The 15522-nt window shown below is 46.3% G+C and overlaps 2 protein-coding genes across 4 annotated transcripts in view; one reads left to right on the forward strand and one right to left on the reverse strand.

Annotated features, from left to right (window-relative positions):
- WDR19 (WD repeat domain 19) overlaps positions 1–513 on the forward strand; it is an 89900-nt gene extending 89387 nt beyond the window's left edge. For both annotated transcript variants that reach the window (XM_008275097.5, XM_051842452.3), the window contains exon 37: positions 222–513. The gene's annotated coding sequence lies outside the window, so the exon portion shown is untranslated. The remainder of the gene's footprint in view (positions 1–221) is intronic.
- Positions 514–2174: 1661 nt separating this feature from the next.
- RFC1 (replication factor C subunit 1) overlaps positions 2175–15522 on the reverse strand; it is an 85028-nt gene continuing 71680 nt past the window's right edge. For both annotated transcript variants that reach the window (XM_051842456.3, XM_070068123.2), the window contains 6 exons: positions 14065–14219; positions 13823–13940; positions 10299–10444; positions 6231–6444; positions 4953–5144; positions 2175–3539 (listed from right to left, as the gene is read on the reverse strand). In XM_051842456.3, coding sequence (XP_051698416.3) covers positions 3456–3539; positions 4953–5144; positions 6231–6444; positions 10299–10444; positions 13823–13940; positions 14065–14219 — 909 coding nt within the window. In that variant the 3' untranslated portion in view covers positions 2175–3455. The remainder of the gene's footprint in view (positions 3540–4952; positions 5145–6230; positions 6445–10298; positions 10445–13822; positions 13941–14064; positions 14220–15522) is intronic.

The raw sequence follows: 15522 nt of genomic DNA on the forward strand, positions 1-15522 counted from the left end.
TGGCACCACTGCCTCCCGGAGTCTCTTTTAGCGATAGTCTCCATTATCTCCATTACCCCTGGGCCCAACGTCTTTGTTCCCATTTTATAATCAAGGCTCCCCAGTGTGCCCACAGCTATAACTCAAAACTGCTCACAGGCTGTGGAGTCCAACTAAACAGTCGCCTGGGGCATGCCTGGCTCTTACTGAAGGCCACTCAGCTGCTGTGTTCCTCCTTCTAGCTCTACCGTTGCTGAGAAGATGGCCTTGCTTCCACCCTGGTGAACTTGAGATGCTCCTTCCTGGACACAGCAAGATGACGCACAGGTGACTGCGCCCAGTCAGCACACTCCACTGCTGTGGCTGGACAACGGAAACACAACCTCGCCGTGCACGGTGTAGCTCCTCTTCCAAGTTTCCCATACTCCTTGCTCTGCACTGTTACACTGACCCATGGCATAAATGTAAATATTCAGCTTTTTGATATCTTTTATATTTTGAAATATCTCCTTTAAAATAAAATTGTTGACGAGACATTTGCAGTGTTTTCCTGGATTTAGAGGAAAACACTGCAGCACAGATGTTACCAGGGTAAAATCAAGTCTGAAATAAGGAGGCTATTTAGCAGAACCAGTCCCAGAATCCAAAGTCAGTAAAACCCATCTTGGAAAGAGTGAAAAATAACCTGTTTAAATTCCCCTGAAAACATGCGTTATTTGGAATCTTCCTCAGATAACACTCTCTCTCCAAGGCATCCCAAACCTTTCCTACCACACTACACACCTCCTTATCACCCAGGGGGACTGATAGAAATGAGTCATAGGATGAACCACACAGTCTGAGTTTAGACTACAGCCACCTGACCACTGAGCCTGGGCTGGGTCCAAAGTGCCAGTGCTTTTCTAGCATCCCAGTAGCGTACCTGCACGATGCCTTCAGCTTCGTGACCGGTCTTCCTGCTCCCCCAGTGACAAGCCAGAGGTCTTGGCCTTACCAAGACCTCAAAACCCACCCATAGTCCCCTGCTCCTTCCTTTGTCCAATCACTAGAAGGGTCACAGGAATAAGAACCACAGACACTCGACTTTCTAGAAGGTGAGCACATCACATGTTTGTTACAGACCTTAGGCTTTCACTCATGAGCAAACTGTCACCAAAACTTGTTTAAGAAGATAGCATAATCCAAGTATGTAACAACATGCTCATTTTAAATGTACTGCTTAGCTTCTCATTACAACAGGACACGTGGAAGAAGCTAGCTTTATAGAGAGAAAAGGCTTATTTTGGCTCACCATTCTAGAGGGTCACAGTCTACGACAGTGGCCCAACTGGTTGGGCGCTGGTGGAGGGCATTCTTAGTGGCAGAGTTCTGACACGGCTCAGCACCACATGGCAAGAGGGCGTGCCTGTGTCACCGTCTCACCTTAAAAAGCCATCAGGGTGGCTCCAGCCCAACAAACGACCCCACTCTGATCATCTTCCAAAGGCCTCACCTCCCTGACATTATGATTAGATTAGTTTCTGCCGTCTTAGTGTTAGTGCCGTTAGGATTTGGGGACCAAACCTTTAATGTGTGGGCCTCTGGGAGACATGAAAACTAGCATCAAAACCTAGCAGTTAATAACTTCAAGAAGCCAACTGTTGCTGCAAGACTGCCAAGATTAATAAAAATGATAACAAAGTGGCCAAGACTCTCAAAGGATCTCAAAAAGACTAAGTATACAGTACACGCTCCAAGATGATGTGCGGCATCAAGTCACCTCAGAAGGCTTCATTAGCAGTGCCAACCAAGAGTCAGCCTCAATACAGACCATTGAGATCCAGAACCAAACTAGGTGCACCAACCACAACTACCACTGGCCTCAGCCATTCACTGACCTCATGGTCACAGGGACTTCAAGAGCAATCAGGCCAATACGGTCATCCTCATATATCCGAGTATATTTACAATTTCTAATTCTAAAAGAAATGGTATTTGTCTCATACACAAACTATGCCCATGTGTGTTTAGGGTGCTTAGCATTACAAGTGTAATGAACCAGTAACGACACTAGTCCTCCTTGGTGTGCTGCAGCATCACAGCGGTCTTGCCTTACCCTTCCACAGTAAAAGGAAGGGACGCACAAGCCACCCATGCCCACGTCACTGAAGCAGAACAGTCTGAAGCTGGGCTTTAAAAAAAGAGAGGAGCATGGCTGGGTACGCGAAAGCTTAAGGTGATGTTTTATTTCAATAATGAATGAATCTCCATAAAAGGCATTTTTCACACTGGCAAATACACTTTAAATGTCTCAAGAACTTCATGTCTCATCTCCCAAACCAGACAGACAGTCCCATACAGGCAGGGAAGACGACCCTTATTTTTAGTTTTCTTTCGGTGTATACCTCACAGAGGTGCACATACCTCCGAGCATTCACTGACAAGATTCCCAGCTCCAGGCCTGCCCCACAGCCTCGGGCCACTCGACAGACACCGACACCCAGACACTCTACAGTTCCAGCAGAGTTCGTGGGAGCCATCACAGAACAGAACCGGATCTCCCAGGGACAAAGTCAACAAAAGCCAGTGTTCTCTTTGTCCCCCGCCAGAGCAAGCCCAGGAGTGCGACCCAGTCTGGGCCCCGTGGTGTAACCTGGACGGGTGCAGACTACAGAGGGTGCGAGTCTAACAGTCAGGCTGCCCTCCCAGGGCAGCCGAGAGCCTCTCTCTCCATGAGCCCTTCTCACAGCACAGAGATGGGAGTGCAGAGTTCTGCCTTCAACCGCTCAAGTTATGTTTCACACAACTGGTTAGTAAAGTAAGGAATATAGTAAGATTTTTTTATCCAATCATTTGCAAATTCACAAGGAAAGTAATATACCATCATAATACTTTGCTGTACAAGATTACAGTCTTAAGAATTTGTACATGGATCATGTGGAACAATTTTATTCCTAACTTAACACCTTGCAAGGTAACTGACAATGTACAAAGAATACCCAGTTTTAGGTGGTGAACTGTGTTGGATGATGATGATTTATTTACAAAATTTCCTCACATAATAGGAATTACATTTTAAAAAAAAATCAGCATTGGTCCTATAAAAGGCCGTTATGATAAAATTCTTAAGCCTACAAAAGATGCTTCAGTACCACCGCTCCCAAGCTTACTACTGTTAGCTAAAATCTGACCGCAAAGTCCACGTGTGGTTTCTGGTTCCAATCAGTCACTCTGAAGCACAGCATCTGCTTAGACTGACAGGGGCAGTGAGGACCCGGCAGTCTGTCGACCTCTATAAGAGGTGTATGTAAGCCTACTGGGTATTTCCTGGCTGCACCGCCCTTTCTGGAGAACGGGGCCACCACGCCATCCCATTATGCTCTACAGCATGCTTCCTCTGGAAAATAAACGCTTTTTCTGAAAATAAACGCTTTTTCTAGACCAGCTAGACTGGTCAGGAGAGGGAGTAAAAAGTGGCTGTCGGTAGTGAAAAAGTTTCATTTCTTTGAATTTTTTCCTTTTCCTTTTCTGGATTCTTTATCTTTTTCTGGTTTTGCAGACTTTGCAGATTTTGTCTTTTTCTGTTGAGGGAGAAAAGATGCACAAAACGGTTAATAACTGTGGTTATTACTACATGCAGTACCTTTGCTTCTACAATGACTCTAATCTCTGCAACTTAAATTAAAAAGAGGAGAGGTTGCATACATCTGTATCTCAGATGACGGTTATTCCCAATGAGCTTACTTTCAAGAAATTTCTGTGCTAACTACAGCCTTGAAAAGCTCTCAGTAAAAACTGCAAAGCCATTTCAAGTCTACAACTCAGACCTGTTCCCCAGGTCAGGCAGTTTCTTGGATCCGGAACCTGGGTACATCTAGGAAAGGCCAAGTCAGCAAGGGACACTTTATAAAAAAGGGGTAGTGTTTATATAAAGAATTGCCTTTTCCTTCAGTGTCAGATTAGAGACCTAAACACATTGCTTTTTGAAGGGGGAAGAGATGGAAGAGGTGGAAGAGGTAGAAGACAACCTCTCATGTCTCCCTAAGGCTAGGGAGAGGTCCACTGGATGAGGCCCCTGTACCTACCCCACATATACAAAACCAAGGGAGGGGCCAGAAGCCTACACACACAGCAAAGGACAGAGGGCACAGACCAGATGCCTTGGCCCTGGCCAGCTGGAAGCAGTGCACTGACAGCATAGTGGACTGCAATCCTGCCTAGCAAGTCTTAGAGACATTATGCTCTGAGAGACTCCTACAGGCAATTTAGTGGTTCCAGCAAAACACAAAGAGCAGAAGGAAGAAACTGTTTTCAGATGTTTTCCTGATGATGCTGTGAGAACGTGTCTGTGGATAAGAAAGCATACAGCTGGCTGGCGCTGCGGCTCACTAGGCTAATCCTCCGCCTACAGCACTGGCACACCGGGTTCTAGTCCCAGTCAGGGCGCTGGTTCTGTCCCGGTTGCTTCTCTTCCAGTCCAGCTCTCTGCTGTGGCCAGGGAGTGCAGTGGAGGATGGCCCAAGTGCTTGGGCCCTGCACCCCATGGGAGACCAGAAGGAGGCACCTGGCTCCTGGCTTCGGATCGGCGCAGCGCGCCGGCCGAGGCAGCCATTTGGGGGGTGAACCAATGGAAGGAAGACCTTTCCCTCTGTCTGTTTCTCTGTCTCTCTCTCACTGTCTAACTCTGCCTGTCAAAAAAAAAAAAAAAAAAAGAAAGCATATAGCAATGATCAAATAAAATGGTTCTTTTCCAAAGAGAATTCTATCACAACCAGTAGCTGCCCTATCTTCTTACTGTTTGGTCTATCACTTCTCTCAGAAGCTGTTTATAAAAATGAAATCTATCCCTTCTCCGCCCTCAACCATGATGAACAAAAAATACCTTTTACCTTCTCACTTACTTGCTAGATAGTCCGTATTACTCACAGAGCAAGTTACACACAAGAAAGGCTCCTCTCCTTTGAAGCCATCCGTCCTGAGGCTTGAAATCCTACCTTGATCATAGCATCCATTTCTACGGCGTCTTGGTCCTTCTCGTCGGTCTGAGAATCCTCTTCCTGCAAGTCCTCGCTGTACTCGGAGTCCAGGGCCAGGCCCACGCTGTGGCGAGACGCCCTGCCTGCCTGCAGCGCGTACGGGGCAAGGTGGGCTTCCTTGTTGTACGCTCTCGTGAAGGCGGCTTTCACCTGTGGGCAGGCGGGGCGGAGACTCAGAGGCCAAGTGCCAAACAACTGCTTCGAATTCATAAGCTTGAAGGGCTGAAAGACCCTCAGAGCACACTGAAATTCTTTGCAAAATATACACATGTACTCTCTTCTATGGAGAAGTTCAATATTTTTCATGATGCCTTAATAAAGCCCTTTACTTTTAAAAAAAAGAATCAGCATTTGGGAGCTTTAAGCAAATTAAAAAAAGTTACTTGAAATCATACTTTTGCCTATTCACCACCCTCTACATTTCTATCTAAATAATAAACAAAGATAGTGAACTGATAAATCAAAAAAAGGCTCAGGATAAGGTACAAAATAGCCTTTAATTACCACATAATATTTAAGTTCCCCTTTTCCATAATAACCGTAGTTACTCCAAAATACTAAGTAACTTACAAACCTTTAACTTCCTAATTCCACAATTAATCCATAAATCCTAACAACAGGTGTCTATTGTGGGAATTTACAAATAACCATTAAGTCAGGTCAAAAGTCTGGGGTAGGCAAGCCACAGAGAAAACAGAATCAAACAGGCACCAGAGTAAGGTCCTGGCTGTTACACATTCTTGTTAGATCACTATGGTTCTTTCATGCTCACTGTAAGAAGGGACACCTGATTACAGATTATTCAACTGGAGTGACTACTGAATCCACGCATTAGATAGCCTTAAAAAAAATCAAAAATGTTTAAAGCTCTCAGTCAGTAAACACATCTTGACTTTACACCCCATCCCCACCCTTCACTGTTCCTTCCCCAAGCCCCTCCCCCCACTCTGCTCAGGGACATGATTACTGCTGCCCACCCCTGCCCTACACTGCCCTCTTGCCTCCACTCAGCAGACAAAAAAGACAGAAAACACAAACTGTAAGGTCAAATCCAGAAGTCTGTCCTACAACTGTACTCAAATGGTATCGTTAGAAAGCACAGACCGTTAAGACGCAACAAACATTTAAGGGGAAAAAGCAACCTTTGGGGAAAGCGTCTAGAACATCTCTGAAATACTCCTGGTACAAACCTGGCAAAGACAAAGCAACAAAAAACCAGTAGGTGACACAATTTACCTTGGGATCCAACTTGGAAAAGGGACTGGGCTTGCCACCCCAGCTGCTGATCTCCATGATATTCTCATAGTCTTCTTTCATCAAATAATACGTGTCCATAAGTGCAACAACATCCTGTACGCCTTCTACCCCTTGTGAGGTCAAGGGCTGTACGAGTGCATCCCGTATGTGGGACAGATAATCCATGTTTACGGTCCTTTTGCTGGAGTAAGTTCTGAAACCGAAACACACAAGGTGTGTACCTACAGTCAATGACCAACTACCACCAACCCCAGTCATATTACACAGATCAACACCGAATTAGTGAACTTGTTCAACCCAATTTTAATGATGCCCAATGGAATGCCTATCATTTAACAACCGGTAGAGGGAAAGCCTAGCACTGCAATATGCTCAAAGGAAGCTTTCTACTTACTGGATCAGTGAGTGAAAAACAAATGGGGTTCTACTTCCATCCAACTGTGAAGGCCCAGGAACAACAGTGTCCGTGCTCATACTTATCACACCCACAGACCACGCCCTCCTAACTCCGTGACATGAAATGCATCCGTCACAGGCAGTGAGTTCAGCTACCTCGAACACCCCTGCCCCTTCCTAGATGAGGGTGTGGAACCCCTTCTGCTCTCCGGTTACAACACACACAGTTATCCACGAATGCCTCCTTCACATTTCCTAACGCCATTCCTCTGAAATCTCAAGTCTGGCAGCAGAGTTTTTCCAACATCTAAGAAAACTGTACAGAGCCTTCCTGCAGAATCAAAAAGTGATCCAGTCCAGCCAGAGGATTAGGGAGACAGTCTCTGGCCTGCTGAGAGTTAGATTATTATCATGAAATGAGCAGCTCTCTCTTAAATGCTGCATCGTAAGAACAGAAAATAACTAAACAAAACATCATTTCGAAGGTCACCACCCTGATAAGTATCTTTCCAACCCAGGCGCCTCCACCTTCAAACCAAGAAATTTCATTTTTGTCGATGGGTGTGTGTGTGTATAGTTATTTTTATTCTATTCCTTTATACTTGTATTTTATTTCAGGTGGACACACAGAGAAAAAGGCAAACATAGAGAGTTCCCATCCACTGGTTTACTCCCCAAATGCCTACAATAGCCAGGACTTGACTGGGATCCAGGAACTCAATCCAGGCTTCCCATTTGGGCGATAGGGACCCAAGTACTTGAGCCATCACCTGCTGCCTCCTACGGTGCACATGAGCAGGAAGCTGGAGTCAGGAGCTAGAGCTGGACTCAAATCCAAGCACTTCACGATGGCGCACGTGAGCCCTAAGCGAGGTCTTTCAGGACTGCCCCTTCTCCAGCCCCATAGCCAGCCAGCAGGGCAGGGCAGCACCTTCTAATCTCGCTCTGACCCTGTTTTATAAACATTCCCAGGATTACACTGGGACCACAGAGATAACCCAGGATAACATGTCCATCACAAGCTGACAATAAACGTGTATTGTTTTAAACCTTTCTGTTTGTGATAATTTCTTACAGCAGCAATGGAAAACTAACAAAAGGGAAAGGAAACAAAGACTCAAGATACATGGGCTTCAAAGAGGGAATTTTAAAGGTATAGAAGGAACTGTCTCAGTTCCGCTTTAACCAAAAGTTAACAATGGATCTGAAAACCAAAATATTAATATTCCCTCCCAGGACCAGAGGGGACAATAAAATTGCTCAAGTAGTTCTTCATAGCTAAAAATGAATCACAAGGCCAGTGCCATGGGCTAAGCCTCTGCCTGCAGCACTGGCATACCATATGGGTGCTGGTTCATGTCTGGCTGCTCTTCTTCCAATCTCGCTCTCTGCTGTGGCCTGGGAAAGCAGTGGGGGGTAGCCCAAACTGCATGGGAGACCCAGAAGAAGCTCCTGGCTTCAGATTGGCCCAGCTCCAGCCACTGTAGCCATTTGGGGAATGAACTAGTAGATGTAAGACCTTCTCTCTGTCTCTCCCTCTCTCTGTAACTCTAACTCTCAAATAAATAAATAAAATCTTTAAAAAAAAAAAAATGAATCACTAAGGGTGGGCACTGTGGTGCAATGGGTTAAGTTGCCACTTGGGATGCCTCTCGCCCATAGAGGAACACACATTCAAGCCCTGGTTACTCCACTTCCAAAATAGCTCCCTGCTAATATGCCTGGGAAGCAGTGGATGATGGCACAAACACTTGGATTCCTGGCACCCACATGGGAGGCGCAGATGGGAGTTTTTGGCTCCTGGGTTCAGCTTGGCCCAGCCTAGGCTGCTACAGCCACTTGGAGGAATGAACCAGTGAATGGAAAATCTCTCTTGCTCTCCTCTCTCTTTGTCTCTTTGTGTGTTTGTCACTCTTCCTTTCAAATAAATAAATCTCTAAAAAAAGAAAAAAACAATCCCTAAAGTTCACTTAGTATTTGGGTGCATGCACAAAACTACAGCAAACATAAGTTTTTTTTTTAACTTCCTTAAACTTTTCCAAATACATTAGTTTTTAATTATCTGAGTGGCCTCCTCCTATTGTAGGCTAACCTGAATTTTCTATGCCAAATGACTAGTAAGTTTACTACTAGAACAAGTAAAAACCAGTTCATTTCTTTAAATAGGGCTTAATTATTCCACTTCTGAGAAGTTATTCCCACTAGAAATAGACATAGTCAGAATAACAATAAATAATTGCACTGCCTCAGATTTGTATACTTTTTAAAACTTATCTTAACACTATGACACATCTATTACCTGGATTTTTTTTTAAAAGATTCATTCATGGCTGGCGCCGCGGCTCACTAGGCTAATCCTCCGCCTAGCGGCGCCGGCACACCGGGTTCTAGTCCCGGTCGGGGCGCCGGATTCTGTCCCGGTTGCCCATCTTCCAGGCCAGCCCTCTGCTGTGGCCAGGGAGTGCAGTGGAGGATGGCCCAGGTGCTTGGGCCCTGCACCCCATGGGAGACCAGGAAAAGCACCTGGCTCCTGGCTCCTGCCATCGGATCAGCGCGGTGCGCCGGCCGCAGCGCGCCGGCCGCGGCGGCCATTGGAGGGTGAACCAACGGCAAAGGAAGACCTTTCTCTCTGTCTCTCTCTCTCACTGTCCACTCTGCCTGTCAAAAAAAAAATAAAAAAAAAATAAAAAAAAATAAAAAAAAAAATTCATTCATTCATTCATTCATTCAAAAGGCAGAATTAGAGACAGACAGAGAGGTAGTCTCTTCACTGGTTCAGTGTCCAAATGGCAACAATGCCCAAGGCTGCCTCCGGACCAAGTCAGGAGCCAGGAGCTTCTTCTGGGTCTCCCACATGGGTACAGAGATCCAAGGATGTGGGCCATCCTCCATTACTTTCCCAGGTACATTAGCAGTGAGCTGGATTGGAAATGGTGTAGCCAAGACTCGAACCAGTGCCCATATGGGATGCTGGTGGTGCAAGTGGTGGCTTAACCAGTTATGCCACAACACTGGCCCCACATGGCTTTATTCTCCAAGGTATCCTTTCTTTTTTTCTTTTTCTTTTTTTTTCTTTTCTTTTCTTTTTTTTTTTTTTTTTTTTTTTGACAGAGTGAATAGTGAGAGAGAGAGACAGAGAGAAAGGTCTTCCTTTGCCATTGGTTCACCCTCCAATGGCCGCCATGGCTGGCGTGCTGCGGCCGGCACACCACACTGATCCAAAGACAGGAGCCAGGTGCTTCTCCTGGTCTCCCATGGGGTGCTGGGCCCAAGCACTTGGGCAATCCTCCACTGCCTTCCCGGGCCACAGCAGAGAGCTGGCCTGGAAGAGGAGCAACCGGGAATGAATCCGGCCCCAACCGAGACTAGAACCCAGTGCGCCAGTGCCACTAGGTGGAGGATTAGCCTATTGAGCCGCGGCACCGGCCTCTCCAAGGTCCTTTCAAATGACAAACCGAATGTTATGCTGATCACAGATGATAAACTCAGGACCATGAAATTTAAGGAACTTACCCAGAATCACTTAGCTACCTAGTAATAAATTAAAGCTAAAACATAAATATTTTAGACTCACGCTGCTCTTATTGGGTAAGGGCTAAATATACCACCACATAGTGATAAAACTTCCAGAAATGGATTACATTTGCTCACCTGAGACTCATATGCAGTGCCAGGTCCTGAACAATACGATCATGTTTGCCCGTAGATGAGTGTTTCCCCAACCAGCTCGGAAAGTTGGGAAACTGAGTCATGTACCCCCTCATCAATTCTCCAGGAAGAACACTGGCATAAATAGCCTAAAAAAATCAATTACAGTACAGAATTTAAATTCAGCACAAGTTAGCTGCTTAGCACCTGTCATCTTCCAAGCAGGCTACAAAAAATGAAGCAGTGCTGTCCCGGCTCTACCTACAGGGCAGTCAGGCCCCGGCCCTGTCTCTGAGCTGCTGGGACGAAAACTTTGCCAGAGCAGACAATCACGGCAGCCAATGCCCTGGTGCAAACGAGTGATGTCCTCAGAGAGGCGACGTTGGCAGCTCAGCTTCTTCAGTCCACTCATCTCAACACACCAGCTACCTCAGGAACGCCAATGTCGCAGCAAAAAATCAGCTTAAGGAGAAAGCGATTGTCTTTAACATAAGCAACTGATAGCACAGGGAGATTAAAATGTGGAAAGCCTAATAATTAGAAAATCAATTAAACTAGCACTTAAGTTAAAAAAAAATCAGTAGCTTCTATATACAGGATTTTTACTTTTTTGAAGGCTAGAAAAAGACTACACATATTTTGCATCCTGCTTTATTCTAGTAATATTCTTTTTCTCATGTTATACAATATTTACAAATTTTTTCAGATGCAGAAAGACAGAACATCCACCCACTGGTTCAATCTCCAAATGCCTGCAACAACCAGGGCTAGACCAGGTTAAAGCCAGGAGCTGAAAATTCAATCCACATTTCTCGTATAGGTAGCAGGGATCCAACCACTTAAGCCATCACTTGCTGCCTCCCAGGGTCTGCATGGGCAGGAAATCTGGAGTTAGGAGCTGCAGCTCAAAGCTGAACCTAGGTACTCCAATGCAGGACACAAGAATTTCATCCAACATCTTAGCCACTGAGCCCCCAGTAATTTTAATGGCTGCATGGTACTGCATAAAGACCATTTACCATGATTAATCATTCTCATGTTCTCTAATTTTTTGTACCAGAACTAATACTTTAGGGAATATTCTTGCATTACTTTACAATAAATTCTCAAAGGTACAATTATCAAATAAAGAAAAATAAACACTTTTAAAACTTAAGGAAAGTATTCTGTAGCTCCAGAGTGAGTCTTTGCTTTTTGTTTTCAAGCAATGTGTGGGTAGAATTAAGAGGAGATAGGTCTGGGGGTTGCCACGGTGGCGTAGCCAAGTAAAATTGCCATCTGCAGTGCCGGCATCCCATACGGGCACCGGGTTGAGTCCCAGATGTTCCACTTCTGATCCAGCTCTCTGGTATGGGAAAGCAGTAGAAGGTGGCCCAAGTTTTTGGGCCCCTGCACCTGTGTGGGAGACCCGGAGGAAGCTCCTGGCTCCTGGGTTCAGTCAGGCCATTGTGGCCATCTAGGGAGTGAACTAACAGATGGAGGATCTCTCTCTCTCTCTGCTTCTCTATAGCTCTGCCTTTCAAAAAAATAAATAAATCTTAAAAAAATAAATAAATAAAAAAAATAAAAAGCAAGCAGGGCCGGCACTGTGGCAGTGAGTAAAAGCCCTGGCCTGAAGTGCTGGCATCCCATATGGGCACTGCTTCTAGTCCCAGCTGCTCCTCTTCCGATCCAGCTCTCTGGTATGGGAAAGCAGTAGAAGATGGCCCAAGTCCTTGGGGCCCTGCACCCTCGTGGGAGAGCCGGAAGAAGCTCCTGGCTTCTGATCGGTGCGGCTTCAGCCATTGCAGCCAACTGGGGAGTGAACCAGCGGATGGAAGACCTCTCTGTCTCTACCTCTCTCTGTAACTCTTTCAAATAAATAAATAAATCTTAAAAAAAAAAAAAAAAAAAAAAAAGAGGCAGGTCTTTTGGAAGCTCCTTGCTAATATACAGATCAATAATGCAGTACAAATAAGAACAAATAATACTCTCAATAAGGAATGTTTGCCAAACTCTAGGGATTTTTTTTTTTTTTTTTTTTTTTTTTTTTTTTTTTTTTGACAGGCAGAGTGGACAGTGAGAGAGAGAGACAGAGAGAGAAAGGTCTTCCTTTGCCGTTGGATCACCCTCCAATGGCCACCGCTGCAGCCGGCGCACCGCGCTGATCCGATGGCAGGAGCCAGGATCCAGGTGCTTTTCCTGGTCTCCCATGGGGTGCAGGGCCCAAGCACCTGGGCCATCCTCCACTGCACTCCCTGGCCATAGCAGAGAGCTGGCCTGGAAGAGGGGCAACCGGGACAGAATCCGGCGCCCCAACCGGGACTAGAACCCGGTGTGCCGGCGCCGCAAGGTGGAGGATTAGCCTATTGAGCCACGGCGCCGGCTAACTCTAGGGATTTTTAATAACTGTTTATTTGAAAAGTAAACTGACAGAGAGAAGAAAAGCAAGCAAGATCTTTTTTTTTTTTTTTTTTAGACAGGCAGAGTGGAAGTGAGAAAGGTCTTCCTTTGCCGTTGGTTCATCCTCCAATGGCCGCCGTGGCTGGCGCACCGCGCTGATCCGATGGCAGGAGCCAGGTATTTATCCTGGTCTCCCATGGGGTGCAGGGCCCAAGTACTTGGGCCATCCTCCACTGCCTTCCCGGGACACAGCAGAGAGCTGGCCTGGAAGAGGGGCAACCAGGACAGAATCCGGCACCCCGACAGGGACTAGAACCCAGTGTGCTGGCGCCGCAAGGCGGAGGATTAGCCTAGTGAGCCGCGGCGCCGGCCAAGATCTTCTATGGGCTGGTTTACTTCCCAAGTGACTGCAATGGCCAAGGCAGAGCCAGGCAAAGCCAGGAGCCAGGAACTCTGTCTGGGTCTCCCACATGAGAGGAAGGGGGCAATTACTTGAGCCATCATCAGCTGCTTTCTCAGGCACATTAGCAGGCAGTTGGATTGGAAGGGGAGCAGGTGGACTAGAACCGGCATTCATATGGGATAGCGACATCAGCAGCTTTTCTTTAACCCACTGTGGCACAATGCCGGCCTCAAGTCCAGCTTTTTAAACACAAAGTAGTGACCACAGAGTATTTTAATCTGGAACAGACTGTATTTTTGCCACGAGAGCCATCATGAAGTGCTGGTACTGTGGCACAGCAGGTTAAGCCACTTTCTGCAGTGCCAGTATCCCATATAGGCACAGGTTTGAGTCGTGGCTGCTCCATGTACTATCCGGCTCTCTGCTAATGTGCCTGAGAAAGCAGCAGAAGACGGCCCAAGTCCCTGGGCCTCTGCACCCAAGTGGGAGACTCGGAAGATGCTCCTGGCTCCTGACTTTGGCCTGGCCCAGTCCCGGTTGTTGCGGCCATTTGGGGAGTGAACTGACAGACAGAAGATCTCTCTCTGTTAACTCTGCCTTTCAAAAAATAGAACCTTGGTGGGGGGGGGGGGGGGGAAGCCATCGTGTTTATCTGGTATTTCAGACAATTAGAGGAGCAAAAACCGACTTCGTTCTCTTCAACAGAGCTGCACTTTCAGGACAGTCACAGTCCTGCGCTTACCTGTGTGGGCAGAAGGCTCCAGTTCTGCTTACTCCGGATCTGACTGTCCACCAAGTCACCATCACATATGCTATCCGCTGCTCGGCTTAAAAGCATCAAGTGCTTTTTCATGTCACCCCTGCAAGAGAGAACCAGTCTGGATAACACCTCCGTCTACACCCCACAGCCCTCTCTCCCGGTACCTGACCTTCGCAGTAATGGGAACATACTAAGCCTACCCCTTACTAGCTCTGGACACTCACCCTGCAGCTACAGGCTTCACATGTATGTAATTCTCCTGCACAAAGAGGGGTGCAATGGAATAATCATGGAAAAAGAGATCTGACTTGTCCATAAGTGACATGTGAGCAGTCTCCTCTCCAGCAGCAAACACTTTCCGGGCAACATCAAATGGGCCCTAAAAAGGAGGAGGAACACACCTATGAGCATGGCCAAACCCCACCACACTGACCACACCAAATGCCAATGAGGACATGGAGCAACAGAAAGGTGCATTGCTAGGGAGAGTGTAAACTGGTGCAGCCACTTTGGAGGACAATTTGGCAGCTTCCTATAAAACCAACAAACCGTCTTCCCATACAACCCAGCACCCACGCGTCCTGGTCGTTACCAAGTGAACTGAAAACTGCACCCACGCAAAATCCTGCAGACAGCTTCACTCATGAGCATTTAAAAAAAAAAAAAAAAAAAAAAAAGCTGGAAGCAGTCAAGATGTCCTTTAGCAGGTAAATGGATAAAGTGAGCCACAGGCAGACAATGGAATACTACCCAATATTAATAATAATAATAAGAGCTATCAAGCCATGAATAGACATGAAGGAACCATAAATGCATAGTGGTGAAAGAAGTCAATCTGAAAAGGACATGAACTGTATGCTTATAATTATATGACATTCTGGAAAATGCAAAACTATAGAAATGGGAAAAAATTAGTGTTTGCCACTGGTTGGAGGAGAGCAGGGATGAACAGCTGGAGCACAGAGGAACTTTTTTTTTTTTTTTGGTAAGTTTATTTACTTACTTGAAAGACAGAGTGATCAACAGAGGACAGAAACAGAGATCTTCCATCACTGGTTTATTCCCCAAATGCACACCAACAGCCAGGGTAGAGCTAGGCTGGAACTCTACCTGGGTCTCCAATGCAGGTGACAGGAACCCACGCATATGGGCAAGCTTCCCCTGCCTCCCGGGCACATTAGTAGGAAGCAGAGATTCAAACCAGGCACTCCAATGAGGTTTTCAGGTGTCTCAAATGGCAGCCACTGTGCCACAAAATCCACCCCACAAACAGTATTTTTATGGCAGTGAAACTACTCCGTGTGTCATACATTTCATCACACACTTGTCAAAACCCACAGAATGTTCAACACTGAATGAAGGTAAACTATGGGCCCTAAATGACAGTGATGTGTCAGCATCACATACAAAAGTAGCACTTGGATGCTGGAAGCTGACAGTGGGAGAGGCTGTGCCATGTGGATGGGGAATGGGCAGGGGATACAGGGCGAAGCTCTGTACCTTCCTCTCAATTTTGCTGTGAACCTAGAACTACTCTAAAAAAAATAAATAAATAAAGTACATTGGGCTCAGCATTGTGCATGTGGATTAAGTTACCACTTGTGACACCAGTACCCCATATAGGGGCCAGTTAGAGTCCCAGCTGCTCCATTTCTGATCCAGCTCCCTGCTAATGTCCCTGG

Source organism: Oryctolagus cuniculus, chromosome 2 (assembly GCF_051225735.1).
Source record: "Oryctolagus cuniculus isolate XC-2025 breed Fujian yellow rabbit chromosome 2, ASM5122573v1, whole genome shotgun sequence".
NCBI lineage: Eukaryota > Metazoa > Chordata > Mammalia > Lagomorpha > Leporidae > Oryctolagus > Oryctolagus cuniculus.